This window comes from Emericellopsis atlantica, assembly GCF_019669845.1.
Source record: "Emericellopsis atlantica unplaced genomic scaffold F5Z01scaffold_23, whole genome shotgun sequence".
NCBI lineage: Eukaryota > Fungi > Ascomycota > Sordariomycetes > Hypocreales > Bionectriaceae > Emericellopsis > Emericellopsis atlantica.
Window position 1 is genome coordinate 87,372 of NW_025764725.1, and position 17,849 is coordinate 105,220.

Below are 17,849 nucleotides of genomic sequence, written 5' to 3' on the forward strand. Positions count from 1 at the left end.
AAGACGATGAAGCGGTACGGCATGCGATGCGATGGCAGGCAAGGGCGTTCGGAGTTGGGTTGGCTTTTGCGAAGCCTGGTTCATAGGTCTTGACGGTGGACAACCACTGTCTTGCATATCAAGATACTCTATTTGTTTTATTCAATCACGGAACACGCTTCCTGGACGTCATTAGACGTTTTTGATGTGAACGGACAATGCCAGTGTGGGGGATGGAGTACTGACGCATGACGATGACACCGCAGGCCACAGCCACCAATCCGACCGGCAATACTCGGTTGACTACATCGCTCTATCACGGATCACGAAGCAGGCACATGGTGGATTGGCAGTCGATTACACAAAGCGCAAGAGGCGAGCGTTTGGAGCTACAATGGCCATCGACAACAATGGTGTGGGAGGCGTGCAATGAGCTTGAAGCCCGATTCGTCATGGACATCCGAGGGGTGATTAAGGGGAGAGCTTACGTACATGCCAACAGCGTTGAAGCAGCCCCCCTTACGACAGACCAATCCGTGGCGCACTCTGTGCCCATCAGCGCTGCTATTTGGTTGATCCTATCGGGCGGCATCCATAGCGTGGGTGGGTGCTAGTGGGGACTGGAAGTGGCCCAACAGACAGACCACCGAACTGACCAGCGCGGACGAACAACGGCCACAGGCAATCGCAGCAGCGATCAGCTGAGCATGCCTGGCGCTTGATTGACGGCGCAGGTTGGACGCGACGTGTGCTGTCCGGATGCAGCCATCGTGGGCGCTGCACCGCACCGCTACCACGACGGAACCCAGAACCCCCTCCTTTGTGGCTGTTACTTGCCTTGCCTGCACCCTGTGGCCTTGTCTTACCTTATCACGCCCGGCTAACTAGGTTTCGACCACCCATTCCCTTTCACCAACCATCCTCAACGACACAACAACAACAACTCGACCGATCATTGCGATGCCCACCGGCTCTCGAGCTTGCTAGACCACGTGTCTAGTGACAGCATATACAACCCGATTGCCAAGGTCATCAATCAGCACCGCCGTCGCCTCTGCCTAGTGCAGCCCGATGCGACACGACTGATACTGCAGCATTCACCATTCGCAACAGCAACAACGTCACTCGCGCATCGCGACGAGGCGCGTACCCCGAGCTCGAATACAAGCGCAGTAACGCTCGCCAATTCTCCCTCACGCCTGTGCTTCAGACACTCCGTGAGATTGTCGCGCCATACGCAAATACACACCGACAGTCTTCGCGTTCCGCCCGTCCAAGCAGGCTGACGCAATCCCCCGCGATACAAGGCCAGATCATCCTGTGGCCATCGCACAACCACAAGTTCTCGTGAAGTATCCCCGAAATTATCACAATGAAGGTCAGACCAATCCGGAGCAAATCAACCCATCTTGCGACGCTGACGGCCCCTCTCAGTACCTCCCTGTGAATGGTTTCGAAGCCGTCACTGGCGCCCTCAACTTCAACACACCCGATTGCAACGTTACCGGCGGTTGCGATCTTTACACTACCAAATCCACTGGCTCGGACAAGAAACTATACCGAAACATCGACCAGAACCTCTCGTCGCAACATGCCGCGCTCTTGAAGCTGGGCGCGAGCCTGAGCCCACCAGAGCGCGAGCACATGCTTGCTACATCACCGAGCATGCAAATGTTCTCCCACTCGAGTGCGTTTGGGCCCTTGAGTGAGCTCTCCAGCCGACGAACCTTTGCCTACCTGATTGCGACACTGAACGCGAGCCACCCGCACTACGACTTTTCGCACGTCCTTCGACCCGGCGACTTTAAGCGCGAGCGCAACCTCCGACGCGTCATGGTGAATCTGGATTCCATCCTGCAGAATGTCCGACCCGGCTTCGAGGCGAAATCCTTTGGCTCCTCCCTCGGAGCCAGCCCCGATCCCGTCTGGGGTCCGCAATGCTGGAGCCTGATTGACAAGGAGATGCGCCTGAACGAATGCACCATTATCGGCTACCATCCCGACGTGGACCCCTTTGAGGAGGACGAGTCCGCCATATGGGCGGCGCACTACTTCTTCTTCAACCGCGCCCTCAAGAGGGTCGCCTATCTCTACGTGCGGGTCGTCCCCGTCATCTCCTCCACGAGTCCACACCTCCGACCGCAGAAGCTGGCGCAATTGTCTACCCTCAGCAGCACACAGGACACGTCCGGATCGAAGCGCGCAGACTACTGGCTCGGCGACCGGGGCGGCAAGCTGGTGCCGCCTCCCGTGGAGGACGAGGATGGCGACCAGGACGACGGCCTGTTCTGGAACAGGGGTGAAGATGGCGACCTTGTCATGTATTCGGATGATGAGATTATGGAAGATGAGTACGAGGACGACGACAGTTATGAGGACGACCTTCGCGATAAGAGGCTCTTGAGCGAGGATATCGCCGGGCGGATGGAGATCTAGAGGAGGTTCTAATGTGGCGGCGCAGGTGCTACGGTGTTGCGGCTGACTTTTTTTGTTTCGTTTTGTTTTTGTTCTACTCTGTTCTGCTCTGCTTTTTCTTTTCCTTTCGAGTCTGTTACATCAAGCGCGGCGCTGGATTCTTGGTTCCTTTGGTCGGTGAGAGCGATCAGGAATCGCGTCGCTGGAGTTACATTTGCGTTTTTCCTTTCGTCTGCTACTATTAGGGCACCGGTCGGTCGGTTGGTCGGGGACTGGGCTGGGGGCTGGACCTTGGATCCTGGATGGGAATGGGACGGCCGGATGGATGTGAGTTTCTTTGGGTGAGCTAGGTACAACGCTACGACGACTCAACATTCATGCTCGTTCATTTTCATGTTCCGATCATGTGACGACTGCGAGAATGAAGCCCAAGAGAAAATGGCATGGTTGCCGTGTATTTCCATTAAATGCCATGCTTTCCGTAAGCCGACGTAGACACATCTCTATATGTGCTGCCAGTGTCTAGTAGTCCATCCATCGCCCAACAACGCCCTATGAAATCAAGATGCTCCCAACCAAAAAAAAAAGTTTCCCGTGACAGGTACTTGCTCCTGACACTTGGTATCTCATGTACATTCCATATCGTACCCAAACCCATATTGCTTTTTGTAACCGACCAAAAAGGACATCAAACGCCCGCTAAGTGGCAAGAAAAGATCAAAAACATTGCAAGGCATTCTTCATTCGCGACTGGCGTGACGTGACGGGCAGCTCATCAGACCGTCGTCGGTGGCGGTTGCTCACTGCCTCGGAGGGCCGTCTTTTCATCAATCTCGTCTTGCGGACTCGGGTGCTCCGGCTCCTCGGGGATGGTGGCGAACCGTTTGAGGACCTGCTTCAGTGCGGGCCGCCGGATAGGCTTGGACAGGAACTCGTCCATGCCCGAGGCGATGCAGTCCTTCATGTTGGACTCCTCGGAGAAGGCCGTCAGGGCGACAATGGGGGACTTGTAGCCCATGCCGCGGATGAGACGCGTCGACTGGAGGCCATCGACGTTGGGCATCTGCACGTCCATAAAGATGACATCGAACGGCTGGTTCTTCTCCATGGTGCCCTTGACCAGGTCAAATGCCTCCTGGCCGTCCTTGGCAATCGTCACGTCCGATACGTCCTCGAGCTTGAGCATCCGGCTCACGACCTCAATGTTGGTCTTGTTGTCATCCGCGACTAACACGCGTAGTTTCCGGCCAGACGGGCTGCGGATCAGGCTGGGGATCACCTTGCCGGTTTTAGCAGCCGCAATGGGGTTGACAATCTTGTTTGCGCCGTGGCTCTCCACAGACGAGGAGAAGTACGGCTGACTGAGGCCCACAAGGCGCGGCTGTGAGTGTAGGGTGCTCGGCTTCCCATCTGCCGCGTCGGGCGACGAAGCCAGAGTGCCGTTTGCAACACCAGGAGCGCAAGGTGGCTCTGTTTCCACGTGTTCCACGTTTGATTTGTGGGCGCTGGAGGCGGAGCTGGCGGTTCTGGACATGCTGTTAGTTCAAGATCGCGCTGGCTGTCGTCCACAGACAGGATGGAAACTGACCTAGTTCTTGCATGCTTCAGCGGAATGTGCATGGTGAACGTGCTGCCAACGCCTTCGGTGCTTTTCAACGTGATGTTGCCCCCCATCAAAACAGCCAGCTGATGACAGATGCTCAGCCCGAGACCGGTGCCGCCGTACTTTTTGCTCAGACCCGGATCCCCTTGCACAAACGGCTCAAAGACCCTATCCTGCAGACTCTGAGGAATACCCGGCCCGGAGTCCTGGACTTCAAACTCGAATATGTACGCTTTGGCGTTCTGAAAGGGCAATGACTGTATACTGTCCGCGACCTGCATGGAGGGCGCCGTCCTTGGTTCCATGGGATTGATAGCGAGCGCTGTATGCCCGGCTGCCGAGCTCGTCGAGCCAGGAGCGCCGGAGCTGACGGACTGGGCGCTTGCCGAGGCTCTCTTGCGCGCGCCGCTCCTTGAGTTTGAGCGTGACGAGCCGCGACTGTGTGTATCTTTTTGCAGCTCCTCGCCTAGGCATCTGATCCTAACCTCCACCTTGCCATCCGCCGGCGTAAACTTGAGGCTGTTGCTCACCAGGTTGATGAGGACCTGTAGGATGCGGTGCTGGTCACCCCAGAGCCACAACGACTCGAGCTTTTGTGTTTTGAAGGGGTTGATCCCGACGGCAACGTCCATCTCTGAATCATCGGGATCGGGCATATCCGCCGAACCCCTGAAATTGACGGCAAAGTCGATATTGCCTTCTCGAACTTGCTTGTCGAAGATGGTCACAATCTGGGACCGAATGTCGGCCAGTTGGAACTCTTTCGGCTCCATGACGATTTGGTGACCGATCTGGTTCTTGGAAAAACTCAGCAGATCCTCGAGAAGATGTAGTAGCAGATCTCCCGACTCATAGACCACCTTGAGCGAATGTCGAATCTTAAGCATGTCCTCCTCCTCCATGGAGACAGCGCACAGTCCCAGGATAGCGTTCAGTGGCGTCTTGAGCTCGTGCGAGATGTTGGCAATAAAGAGCGTCTTACTCTCGTTGGCGGCCTCGGCGGCCTTTTTGCTCTCGGTAAGCTGTCGGGTACGCTCCGCCACCTTCTCGTCCAGAGAGAGGTACTGCTTCACCAGCTCGTCGCTCATGTCGTTGAAGGTCCTCGTGAGCTCGGTCAGTTCATCGGTCACCACGTGCTTTCCTTCGTCGACCTTGCCGGGGATCTTGAACATGCGTCGTGCCGCATCCCTGTCGCCAGCTACTCTCGTCGAATGTCCTCGCATCAAGCGCGATATGGTTGTCATGAACCCCTTTTTGGACCTGTGGGACAGGTTCCCCGAGCCATCGTTGGGTGACTCGGCCTCGTAGTCGGAGATGTCCGAGAACGTGTCGTCGTATCCGGGAGGGTTGATGGAGCGCTCGGTGGCAGCCTTGAGCTTTCGAATGGGCATGACACTGAAATGGGCACATGGGAAGACAAGGAGAGCCAGGAACCCGGCGGTCCCGAATACAGTACCGAGGAGAATGTTGCGAAGCGTGTTGATGGGCTGGTATGCTTCATCTCGAGACATCTCGACGATAATGGTCCAATTGACAAGCGGTGTCTGCGTGCGGGCATAGCCTACTGAGACGCCCACATTCTGCTCGTTGTGCGTCTTGAGAAGTGCGCTGGCATTGTTCACATTGGCATTCTGCTCCGTCCAAGCCTTGACGGCCGCCGGATACGACTTGACAGGAAAATCATCGTCGGCCGTGCCTGCGTCGAAGACGTGCTCCTTGTGCCGACTTCGGCCATATTTGTTCTGATTCGGAGGTAGGACGAAGTGCATCATGAGATCGCCAAATTCCTGCTGGTCAGGCTGGTAGCTGCTGTTGCTCGCGGGAGGCAGCTTCAGCGGAAAGCGGTTCCATGGCGTCGTTGGACCGAGGATGAGGGCGAGGCCCGTTTTGCCCAGTCCTTCTGGCGAGTCGCGGGCGTGAATGAGCGAGTCGCCCTCGGCAATGACTGTCATGTACCCGAGAATGAAGTCGTCGCTGTTGTCTCGGATTGGCACGGACAATGACATGAGGGCGAAGGACTCGTTGAGCATGAGAGGGCCCAAGAGTAGCCCGTCATCTTGGTAGATCCTCACGCCAGGGAAAGCTTCCGCGGCCACGGCTCGCTCGGCGGGCCGATGCGGGTTGCGATACCCTAGATCCACGTATGTGATGTTGGGATAGAGCGAAGGGGGGTAGCCGTTTTCCGTGTCGCCGAGAAACACGGGGTCTCCATTGGAATCTGAATAGGGTAATTGGATGCTTCCTGTGTTCGACGCTGTCGCATTGACGAGGATCTGGGGATCAGTCCCATTCCGCGAGTATATCCTCGCTTGGAGAAGGCCAGTCGAAGATCCGACCGCGAGTGCGCTTGTAATGTCCACCTTGGCCTGGTCAAAATCAAATTCATTCTTCTGGTAATAGCGCTGCAGAGCGTCCTGCAACAACAGCCTAGAAGCAATCGTATAGCACGCTGTCTGGATGAGCTCGATCTGGGACGTGATGCGGGCCGCCTTGAGGGACGCTGTCAGGCTGAGGCCATCCTTCAGGTTGGTCGCGATATGGCCGTTGACGTAGATCCATGTTGGTATCGAGACGACGGCAAGCGCAGCGAGAACGGCGAGGAGGACGAGGAGTGCGAGCTGCTCGCGGATGGCGATCCTCATTGTCGTTGGCAGCAGAGGTGATCTGTGGGCCGGGGACGCGATGCGCAGGGCCGCATGTTGTGTGTGCGCCTGGTACTGTTCCCTCTCCCTCGCTGTGATCGTTGCGCACTGCCGGTGGTGGGCGGTTGTTGAATGGGTCGAACGACTGAGTGTCAGGCTTTTGTTGCGTTGTGACGGCAGGTTTCGTTCGAGAGCGACTGGACTGGAGGTGTTGTTGGAACACGAATGGGTAAGAGTGGAAGCCAGGCGGCTGACAGCCTCGATCCACCAACTAACTTTTAGGCCGTGGTAGCTTATAAAGTCAGGTAAGGTACCTGTAGCTAATCTTGGTGGATGGTGTGGAGCGGAGAGGAGCGCGGAGGCGAGATTGAGACCCAGCGACGACGAGGATGGACGGTCTCGACTCTGCCGCCATGCGTGATGCATAATAAAAGAAGGGGATGGACCGCCCGGCTGATCCGTGCGCAGCGCACTGGATAGCAGCCGCCTCAAAGTCTGCACAGGTCCGCACGCGCTGAGAGTTTGTCCCGCTCGTGGACCTGACTCAAAGCAGCAGCAACCGACTCTGCAATGGTTGATGCGAGCTTGGCCATCAGAGGTGCACAGCGTGAAGCAGTGTCTGTCTGATGGTCACGACGACTGGATTGTGAGGATCTCACTGGATTCTGGGGACAAGACTGGAGGTCACAGGCAGGACAGGACAGGCCCCTGATCCTGGTCTTTCACGCTGCACGCAGGTAATGAACCCAGCAAGCCCCCGAAGGCGCCAATCAACGGGCGGCTGCTGAAGCCACAGGCCACCATCGCAGAAGATTGGGGCCCTTGGGGCGCCGTGCGATCCCTGACTCAGCCCTGAAGCGAAGCATGAGGGGGTGCAATGCCACTGTGCCACGGCCCATACTGGACATGACTGGCCTGGCCCTGGCCCAGTGAGTGGGCTGTCAGCCTGCAATCAAGTCTTGGCCGATGATCGGGTTCTAGGTTTTACTACTATAGGTAGCTAGTGGATTGCCTTGATTAGGATAGTAGCTATCTTATCGCTCTAGCTCGGCCGGCTCAGTCAAAGCTTAGCCACACCTTCGTCAGGGGAGACTACAAGAGCATTTGTGCATACTCGCTTTTGGCTCACTGGTCTATGCCGCCACAAAACACCATCATCCGCATCATGGGCAGTTGAGGTGCCAAGGCTCATGGCCTCGTACGAAGTCAACCTAGGTATAATACAATGTAATCCGTCCGGCAGATCCTCCACAAATTTTGCACCTGCACTAGCATCGATCTCTACCACTGCCAGCGCACGACAACGATGGTTTCTTCAACGGAGAATGCTGCCAGCCAGCCAGCACCATTCATCTACATTAACGGCTACCCTGGTGTGGGGAAGCTTACTATTGCTAAGGAGCTCCGGTCCGCGTTTCCCTTCCTACGTACATCAACCACACATGTTCATGCAAATGATGCTAATTACCAGACGCAGGGCTCCTTTCCCCCAGGCACAGCTCGTGAGCAACCACTCGACATCGACATTACGGCTGAATTTTTCCCGCGAGGCCACCCTCAACACCAATCATTACGCCGTGCATCAGTGAGTGCTCTTCAGGCAGTCCTGGCTGGCCCTTGCTAATACGTACCAGAGGCGGGTTCAGTTCCAGTGCGCCATCAATGCGCCATATGAGACCACGTGGATCTTCACCGACTAGCAGTCTTCCGGTGAGATTGGATCCTCGACAGCCCAGGAGTATCAGACGGCAGCGGCATCTCGAGGAAGCCGCTTCATTTCCATCGTTCTCACCTGCGGAGCCGAGGAAAACTTCAAGAGGGCGCAAGGCAAAGGCCGAGGGGGCGCTTTAAACACCAAACTGACCGACCTGTCCATTCTCCGCAAGATCAGGGCAGAAGAAGATATCTACCATTTCGGCAGCCCGGAAGAGGCAGAGTTGGATGTAACGGGCCTCACACCCTCCGAAGCGGCGCGACAAATCTACCAGCACGTCTGTAGGTTCATTTGATCAAAGTCCTGGCAAGGCTGTTCGGATACTCTGCTGGCTCTTCAGCCGACCCAGGTCTCACGGCAGACTGCTCTTTCTTTCGGTCGGAGACAGCACTGGGTCCATGCAAGCTGTGTTATCGTCGGCGAAGGTGCCTGACTGGACCAAGCTACGAAATCTCAAGGCTGAGTCAAGCTTGACAGTTTCGGGAACGCTGTCGACAGGGAAATAGGGCTGAACGTTTACCGCTCGGAAGCTTTTACCGCCGTTCACACATGGTTCAGAACCAACGGCTTCATCGACGTCAGCACGCCATTGATTACGCCCTCGTTGCTTTACGAAGCAAAGCCTGCAATTCACATTGCCAATCTTCGGTCATCTCGACCATTATACCTCTCACAATGCGCCGGATTTTACCTCGAATCGGCTGCTCACGCCCACGAGCGAGTCTACAACTTGGGCCCGAGTTTTCGCAACGAGAGCCGAACCAATCGACACCTCGTCGAATATTGGCACATCAAGGCCGAGCTCTGTTCCGGGCGAATGAGTGACATACATCATGGACCTGGTCGAAATCTTCCTTGTCGATGTCTTCGACGCGCTCGCTGAGAAAACCCGGCAAGTTGCTCTGCTTCTCGGAACGCCAGTGCCGGAGTTCAGTTTTCCACTGCCGCGGGTTACCTACCGCGAGAGCTTGGAGATACTCAAAGATGTGGGTTGCCACATTGAGTTTGGTCAAAACATCCACCAGCACGCGGAACCTCTTCTCACCGAGCATTTCAAATGCCCCGTCTGGATCACTCACAAGCCTCGCGTCCTGGAGCCTTTCCCCTGTAGTATCTGCGAATCAGACGATTCATAAACTATGACGGCAGATCTGATATCGTCTGGGGGATCTGGAGAGATCTGCGGTGTGGCCGAGAAGTAATCCCCTTCCCTCGAACGTTTGGCCGTGATTTCATCCCCTAGTTAGGTCACGACTGTTATTGTGCTGGGCCATTTGGTAATTTCATTCTGTATTTTCCACCTTGTGTACGTGACCCGAATACCACTGAAGCCATAATAAGTTCGAACTAAATGAATCTTGGGTGCCTGACCGGTGCTGAGACATGAACAAGTAACTCAACACCGTAGCCAGCAGTAGCCTGGCCTATTGGATCGGTCGGGTGAACTGAGATAGTTGAGAAGAGATTTATGTATATGTGGCTGGGTTATACGGGCTGCGCCACGAATCGTGTCAGTCTCGATCAACCGCCAGAAGGAACTAAAGTACCTGGTCTAGAGTTGCCAGGCACGCCGAACCTTATTTCCTTTCCCTTTCCGATACCCAGCGCCAGATGATTGGCCCCCACGCATCGGTATGGGGAACTGGCGCGAAAGCTTCACAGAGAGAGGGTCGTAGACTTTGGGTCCGCGGCTGCCATCCACGTTCCAGCCGGGGCTCTCCAGTCCTTTTTTGTATGTTCCGTTCTAGACAATACGCCCACTACATGTAGCCAGTCATGCTCAATGGGGTGTTGTTGGCTACGGTCGGTGGCGCCGGAACGAATCATCTTTTCGTCTCAGACCGCACAATCGAACGCAAACATGGTCGCAACAGCATGGGAGTCAACAGTTAACAAAACCAGAACCTCTAGAGATTTGTTAAGCAAAGTTTCTGGTATTCTTAGCTACACGCGCTTGTGGACTTGTTCATCGTCAAGCCAAGATTATACAGTCGATTCGCGTTGCTGAACAACACCCCTTCGACCAAACGTACACCCTCCTCCTGATCAACGTCGCCCTGGCTCAGCATATCGCCAATAACAGCCGCAAAGACCTCTCGCATCTGAACGACGGCCAGAAAGTACGTCTCAGGAAACCAGTGCCCGTCCGTGCTCCACATGATCTTCTCCCAAGGGCACAGCTCCAGGATCTGGCGGACGACGTGCTCCTGGCCCGCTCGGCTGACCATGGGGAAAACCTCGCCAATGTCCGCGTAGACGTTGCCGTACATGGCGGCCAGGTACCCGAGCTCCCTGGTATAGGGGTAGCCCGCGTGGAGCAGCACCATGGGCACGGAGGGGTATGTCTTGATGAAGTTTTGGAGTTGCGCGGGCGACGCCTTGGTAAGCTGTATGTCGTTGTCGCCCAGGCCCGTGTGGAACTGGATAGGCTTCTTCGTTTCCGTCTCGCTGTCTCTGATACACACGGCTAGCAGATGGACATAATACTCATTCAGTTCCGGATGCTCGAGCCGCTTGAATGCCTGGACGCCAGCGGCCACAACGGATGCGTGGATTCTGGCAAAGGTTTTGAATGCTGGGCTTGTGGACACCACGTTACCAACCATCTCTGGCCTGTCCTCTGGAGCTGGGATATCCAGCCCCGTCCTGTAGCAGATGACAGACTTGAAGCCGACCACCTCCGTGTCACACAGTGCTTCGAGGATAGTCGCCCTAAGTTCCACGACAACGGCAGCGAATGCGTCATCCGCCTTGTCTATTCTACTGCAGTGATGTCTGATGAGCTCCTCGACCAAGGGCTCGATCCGCACAATCCTCTTGCTCTTGCCGGGCGTAAGCGCATCAAAGTGCCGATACGACTCGGCGCTGTCCATGCCGTCGAGCCCATCGTCGACGAGCACGCATTCGATGCCCTGCAGACATGTACGCGTCCAGTTGGCCCAGTCAGCGCCTCGCTTGCTCTCGAGCTGCTTCTCCACGGCGTCCCAGGTCCTCTCACAGCCCAGGATCCCGGAGAGCTGCTTGACCGCGCGGACATGCGCCAGCGATGACTTGGTAGAGGGAAGAGCGTCGCCGTGGGCCTCGCTTGTCATGGTGAGCAGAGCGTGCTTGGAGAGGTGCTCCCTCTTCAGCAGCGGATGGGCATGGTTGTCGATGATGGGAGTCGAGTGTATGGCTGCACGGAGAGCCTCCTGCTCTGCACGGTTCGGCATTGTGTTGTTCCCTGAAGCTGCCGTACACGATCTCTGTTGACATGGACAGTGGGAGGGGTGCCAGTTTTATGCCTGTGACGGGGCAGTGCGTGCCTCCAGTCCGTAGACTCGCTATGCACTCATGCAACGCGATATGCACGCTGCACTGCAGCGCCAACACCACTTGGAGCACAGCGGTCTGAAGATCGAATCAGAAGGGAGGCGGAGATAAAGGAGGCGGCCCGCCCTGAATGCATGCTGCTGGTACGGTACATGGTAACGTTCCAGGAAGGCATATACGCAGTGTGCAAGTGCTGTAAATCATTGTCATTCCGCCTACAGAAAACAACTATCATAGACGAAAGATAATACCCAAGAGACACTCGGTAGTGTACATGGAACTATCCAATCGTCCATCACACCCCCCAAATGCTCGGCGTCCATCAAGTCCAGTAGACGACACCCATAAACGCTCGACTCGGAGAACCTCTAATCTTGCAATGGTATCGAAATGAGACAGCAGCATAAACTGGGTACCCAGCTTCCCTCAAAAGAAAAACCTTGCGTGTCCCGTTGCCGAACTGCAACATGGCAAAGTATGTGGGAAGAATTGGGTTATTATTTGCGTTGCCGTGGGGAGCCATGATGGCTTCAAAGGGTCAAGATACAAAACATGGCCTCATGGGAAAGAAAGAAGAAAAACAAAAACGTCGTTGCATAGTCTTCAGCCGTAAGTAAAGTGGTGATATAAAAGGAGAAAGGGGGAGAGAGATGAGAGTGTGAAGCCTGCAAGCTCAGGCTAGAGTCTTCTTGCGGCGATTCAGGAACTTGGAAAACCCTGACCCTTCCGCAGCCGCGGGAGGAGACTGCGCAGGCGTTGGCTCCTTCATGCCAGGAGGTGGCCCCGAGTCACGGAGGAAGGCCGCCAGGTCGGCGGTCTCACTGCGGCTGCCGCCACCAACTGGTTCGCGAGGCACAAACTTCTTCATGGGCACCCTGCCAGACCCCGATCCAGCGGCCGAGGCAACACGGGGTCGCTCCACTCGCGGCTCTGATGACCCGTACGCGTTGTTGTGACTCTGGCTCGTGGGTATGTTGACTTGGATGGGCACATGGCCATTTCGGGGCCCGTTGCTGGAGGCGGATTCTGCGCGATAGTTCGTCGACCGGACCTCAGGGGCTGGTGTCGGCTTGGACGCAGCGCGGCCATTGTCCTTTGCGCTGCCGCTGTCGCTTCGATCCCTGCCAAATTGGCCGCGCGTGAGTCGACCCATGAGGCTGGGCGCGCTCGCCTTCTTCTTGGGCACCTTGTCCGGAACGACAGGAGCGCGGACGGGCTCCGGTGGTGGCTCGTAGTTGCGCAGGAACTCGGCCAGACTCTCTTCCTTTTTCACGGGCGGTTTCCTCGCAGAAGGCTGAGGCGTGCCTAGCAGGTCATCGTCGTCCTCCTCTTCGTCGCTAAAGTCGATGGCGTAGGGATCCCGGACGCGTCTCTGTTTGCGCTTGGGAATCATGTCCTCCTCATCGTCGAACATCTTGTTGTACTGCGCAGGCGATGGCTTGTTCTTCAACAACACCGTGTTGGAGTTGGCCGACGACTGGATCGACGGCTCGGTGACGGTTGTGGATGCCTGGCTGTTGCGCGCCTCGGGGATGGTGGCGGTCTGCAGCGGTGCTCCTCCATGTTTCGGGCCTCTGGTGTTGGTCCTGGTGCTGGGCGGTCCTTGACGAAGAAAGTCGACAAGATCACCGCTGTCGTCCTTCTCCTCAACCGCGGCGTCGCGTGGCTGATAGCGGTTGCGGTTCGTGGTAGACACACGACGGGTGATGCTTTCCGTCTTGCTCATCGTTGGGGGCGCCGCAGTGGCACCACTGGCACGAAGACCCGCCGGTGCACGCGACTCCCCAGGGGGCCCTGTCGACTTTATGAACTCAGCAAAGTCGGCGGTAGAATCCGCAGGCACACGTGCTTCTCTGGCCAGGCCAGAATGCACTCGGGGTGACGTTCGAGGCGACTGGGAGGCGGCCGGGCTAGTGATGACAGGGCTCGTTGTGCCCTTCAGGGGAGACTTGACTGTACTCGGCTTGCCCATGGCGTTGGCGCCACCGCCGGGGACGGCAATGGGTGTTGGCCTGTTGCCTGTGGAGTCAATGGGGGAATGGTTACCGCCGCCAGCCACGCGGGAGGCTGGCGCAGCCTTGTAATCGGTGGTGGTGGAGGATGATCGAACACGATCTGTTGTAGGTTTGCTGTCGGGGAACTTGGGTGAAGTAGAGCTGTGTGGGGAGCGCGGAGACTGGCACGGTGAGCTTTTGCAATGAACGGTGAGCGGCGGTTTACTTACGTCCATGGCACGCATGTTCTCAGGCGTGAGGGTGTATGTGATTGTCTGATTGCTCTGGATGAGCTCCTCAAAGTTGCGCGCCACGCTCTCGGCGTGCGTGGGAACGTGTTCCTCGGAGGTTCGCACCGGCTTGATGCGGCCAGTGGGCGACGAGCTCGATGACCCGGAGGTGTGAGTCTGACGCTGAGAGGCATTGGACTGGATGGGCATGAAGGCCATATCCTCCGAGTCCCTCGATATCGTCTTCTCACTCAGTGCTTGACTCTCTTGTCGGCCGTGTCGGTTGGGAGACTTGGAGGGGACCTCGGGGATCGACTCAATGGTATTTGTGTTGCTGTGCATGGCTCGACTCGACGATGGCTTGGCGTAGGGTCGTGCACTTGTGCCAGACGCCGCAGGCTCGGGAGCATGAGACTTGGTCGTATGGACCTGGAAAACCTCGCCTGACCCCGGAGAAGAAGTTGTGCTTGCATTCTTCGTACGATCCGTGGACGGTCTCATCGGGTATGTCACATTGGCAGCGCCAGCATTGGTATCCGCTGCCTGAGTTGCCCGACCACTATCCACAGGACTGGGTGAATGGCTACGGCGTGGCTGGTGGCTCGACCAGCGTGGAGGTCTCTCCGCGGCGTCGATGGACGGAGAACGTGATCCGGACGCCTTTGGCGCAGGCACGTCAACGATGCGTGCCGAGGACACACTAGTCGACTTCCTTGAGCGACCTTCATAGTTTGAAGAGCTGCTGCTAGCCACCGACACCCGTGAGGATGTCATGATCTCCGCCCTCTCGTAGGTGCCCATATCTTCCGCCTGTGAAGACTTTGATTTCTCGGTTCTTTCATCAGTGGTCTGTGCAACGCCAATGGCCTCTTGGCCGTCCTCGGCGGTTTCTGATGCCCCAGGGGCTCCAGTTCCATCGACGACGTCTGCTTCGCGATGCGGTTGCCCCACAGCTTCCTCGTTTGCCTCTGTATCCTTCTCGTTTGCCTCGTCCAGGGCAGCATGGAACCTAGCACGCTTGGCACGGGGGAGCGACGAAGAGCGCCCATGCTTCTTGGGGGTCGCAGACTGTTGGAGCAGGGAGGCGGGCAAAATGAAGCTAAAAGGCCTTTTTGGGAGGTCTTCCGCTTCCACGTCCTCGTCATCCTCGTCACTGTTGTATGCCAGACCAGGCACCTCGATCTCGTCCACGTCGTTCTCCGTCCATGGCAGCGGAATTTCGGCAGGATCTGTTGCCATCAAGGGCTTGGGCTCTTCCGAAGCCTCAGTGTCGTTCTTGGCCACGCCTTCCGCACCCCGTTCCACGAGTCCCGAGTTGCGTTTTACTTCGGTCTCACCGTCACTTGTGACCGTCCGCGACACGAGGACATCGGTGGCAGTGCTGCTACTCCTCATGTGTCCTAAGGAGGCCCTCGAATAAGGCCGAGAGCCCAGATCCATGGGCGTAGGGCTCCTGATGCGCTTTTTCCACCCCCTCCAAAGTCGGCCTAGAGTTCGGTCGAGGGCGACCCGCTCCATGTCTCCGTCCTCCACCACGATACGCTCGCCGATATCTGACGCATGGCGCGAACCGTCCTTGATATCCTTCTGAAATGCCGTGCGCAGCCTGTGATATGACGCTTGCCCCGCAACTGTGAGAGTGAGTTCGCCCATGTACTCGAGGACAGAGGTGAGTAAAATCGCAACAGCTGGTGAGATGACGTCTGAGATCTGCTCATCAGCGCCAATTTCCAGGTTCTCTTGTTCCATGTAGAGATCCTCGTCTTCCTCCTCCATGTCTCCAAGCGAAGAGTAGACCATGCACCTCAGACGTGTGCGCTTCCAAACAAGCTCCAGGTCCCAGTCACGAGCAGCCGCATCGGCCCCTTGCGGCTGAACAAAGTCATCCTCGTCGCCCCCTCCCAGGTATTCACGCAGTTCCTCGTCGGCATTATTGATTGCGTCTTTGGCCAGTTTAGGCTTGAGCACTTCGGTGACAGCGGGTCGAAGGGCGGCAAGTGTCGTAGCCTTGGACACTTGTAGGAAGTTGAAGAGGAGCTGGTCGAGGAAGTTGTTGACGAGCTGCAGGGCGCCCTGGGAGACTAAAGCAGTCTCGCCTGAGGGAAGCATGCCATTGTCATCATACCACGAGTCTGCGTGGCTATCGTAATCGTTCGTAACGATCTGTGATGCAGCAGAGGCAGCAATGAAGGCAGCTTCGGGCGAAACAGACTGAGGCGGGGAGACTAAGCCCTGTCCAATGGTCGACGGTCGGTCGCTGGATATACTTTGCGTCCTTGATCGTGGTAGCCTTGGGGAAGCGAACGAGGTAGGCGATCGAGCCATCTCGGGAGATGGTGCTCCCATGGTGAAGAAGATGGTCAGAGGAAACCTCTGGGAGACTTGGCGATTGTGACTATGATTGATCGAATCTTTAGTCGTCCGATCGGGTCAATGAACGTGTGTCGAGCCCTGCTGTAGCAAGGTTGTTCCGGGAGCGAACGTGGCTATCGCGATCTTGACAGCGTTAGAATGAGTACTGTCCAGCGCCTGTATGATTCAACATGGGGAAGCCAAAGCACATGCGCCCGTCCCAAAGCAGGCGGCTGAAGCAGGAGTTACGTTGGCATCCGGGCGCAAGACGCAGAAGCACAAGCCTCTCTATGAGCTGAGTTCCACAGACGAGCGATCCGCAACACAAACCAATCGCTGTGACAGCCAGTGGATGCCAGATGCAAAGAAGACGAGGCTTGAAGGTGTTTAGGAACACGCAACAGATCGAGGAGGGATCCGTGAATCTATCTGGAGAACGAACTTACGGCAGGAAAAAAAAGCAACGCAAGACAACTGACGGTGGTTCCAATGGCCGTCCCGCGAGCGAGCTAAAGGTTGTCGCAAAAAGTAACGATGGACAGCCAATTCGACAACGAAGCGCAGGTGACCAGTCGAACGTCAAGCACTCTCGTCGCAACGCCTCTCGAGACCGATTGAAGAGAGAGAACGAATCGTCAGGAGATCCTCTCGACGACAAACAAAAGGGAACAGACAAAGTAAGTATCCGTAATAACGGCGGGCTGATCGATTCGGTCAGTACAGTAGGTGGCTAGGGATTGGCGTCACCCCAAGTGGGATAGCCTCGTCGGTCGCGTTCAGGGGTTCCGGAGAGAATAGGCAAACCCAATTGGCCTCGGTAGCCCTGTCGGTGGTGGGTGTCGGTTTTAACGCAGCAGGCCCCCTAATTCTGAAGCGGCGCCCAGCACTTTTCAGATCCGCGTTTGATGGATGGATGGATGGGTGCTGCCGCTCTTCTGTTGCGCACGAATGCAACCCTACTTGACACCAATGGCGTCTGCTTTTTCTCTCTCGTCAACAGGAAGTGTCACACCTCGCCTCGCAGAGCTCCAAAGGTCACGGCCAGGCGCAGTACCTCTTGGGGTTGAAGACGGTGGCACGGTGCTGAATCTGCGTGGTGGTGGTGGTGGTGCCTCCAGTGGGCGGCCTTAGTGCCGGCCGGGTCCCCGACTAGTGCTGCTGGTGATGGCCGTTGCGCAGTTGAGCTCCACAAAGAACATCTGAAAAGAGAGTCTGGCAGGTCTTTCAGTCAATGTCGAGTCAGGTCACGTCCGTAATATCGCGTGGCGTCCAGCAGTAGTTCTTCGCGGCGCGTGGTCTCGACCTGGGAGTCTGTACTCCGTAGCCAGCACAGGTTTCAAGATGATGGATACGGAAGGAAGGAAAGGAGAAGAGTGCAGATAGCAATAGAACCACTGGAAAGAGAATATGAACAAGGGGGGCGTGACGTCGCCTGGTACTTGGTAACCAAGTAATAAAGCGACGATTCACTACGTACAACTTTTTGGTACGAGGATTGGGCGAGATGACCTCAGTCGATCCGCATCTTCACGGCGCACGGATAGAGAGCACAGTGCTCAATTCGCACGGTCTTCGTATGCTCCTTCCTCACCTTGTGATATCCGGTGA

General features: G+C 56.5%; 5 protein-coding genes across 5 annotated transcripts; 2 read left to right on the forward strand and 3 right to left on the reverse strand.

Annotated features, from left to right (window-relative positions):
- Positions 1-1,351: 1,351 nt before the first annotated feature.
- F5Z01DRAFT_676271 (mitogen-activated protein kinase MAF1) lies at positions 1,352-2,415 on the forward strand (the record flags this gene model as incomplete). The annotated part of the gene is made up of 2 exons (XM_046265239.1): positions 1,352-1,357; positions 1,414-2,415. The coding sequence occupies 2 exons, from the start codon at positions 1,352-1,354 to the stop codon at positions 2,413-2,415; spliced, it is 1,008 nt and encodes a 335-aa protein (XP_046115948.1).
- Positions 2,416-3,169: 754 nt separating this feature from the next.
- F5Z01DRAFT_638662 (putative histidine kinase HHK5p) lies at positions 3,170-6,639 on the reverse strand (the record flags this gene model as incomplete). The annotated part of the gene is made up of 2 exons (XM_046262389.1): positions 3,170-3,929; positions 3,983-6,639. The coding sequence occupies 2 exons, from the start codon at positions 6,637-6,639 to the stop codon at positions 3,170-3,172; spliced, it is 3,417 nt and encodes a 1,138-aa protein (XP_046115949.1).
- A 1,306-nt stretch (positions 6,640-7,945) lies between these two features.
- F5Z01DRAFT_638663 (uncharacterized protein) lies at positions 7,946-9,236 on the forward strand (the record flags this gene model as incomplete). The annotated part of the gene is made up of 3 exons (XM_046262390.1): positions 7,946-8,224; positions 8,343-8,634; positions 8,860-9,236. 3 exons carry the CDS (start codon positions 7,946-7,948, stop codon positions 9,234-9,236), a joined length of 948 nt encoding a protein of 315 aa, XP_046115950.1.
- Positions 9,237-10,293: 1,057 nt separating this feature from the next.
- On the reverse strand, positions 10,294-11,565 carry F5Z01DRAFT_626386 (amidohydrolase-domain-containing protein; the record flags this gene model as incomplete). Its single annotated transcript, XM_046261478.1, has 2 exons — positions 10,294-10,866; positions 10,897-11,565. 2 exons carry the CDS (start codon positions 11,563-11,565, stop codon positions 10,294-10,296), a joined length of 1,242 nt encoding a protein of 413 aa, XP_046115951.1.
- A 639-nt stretch (positions 11,566-12,204) lies between these two features.
- On the reverse strand, positions 12,205-16,328 carry F5Z01DRAFT_245810 (uncharacterized protein). The gene is made up of 2 exons (XM_046258447.1): positions 13,890-16,328; positions 12,205-13,841 (listed from the first exon to the last, which is right to left on the reverse strand). Exons 1-2 carry the CDS (start codon positions 16,233-16,235, stop codon positions 12,339-12,341), a joined length of 3,849 nt encoding a protein of 1,282 aa, XP_046115952.1. The 5' UTR covers positions 16,236-16,328; the 3' UTR covers positions 12,205-12,338.
- Positions 16,329-17,849: the final 1,521 nt, after the last annotated feature.

Excerpts from the sequence above, each read along its gene's own strand:
- F5Z01DRAFT_245810 (XM_046258447.1), bottom strand. The coding sequence starts at position 16,235 with ATGGGAGCACCATCTCCCGAGATGGCTCGATCGCCTACCTCGTTCGCT. Across the intron at positions 13,842-13,889 it reads AGAACATGCGTGCCATGGAC|TCTCCGCGCTCCCCACACAG; the intron begins GTAAGTAAACCG and ends TCACCGTGCCAG.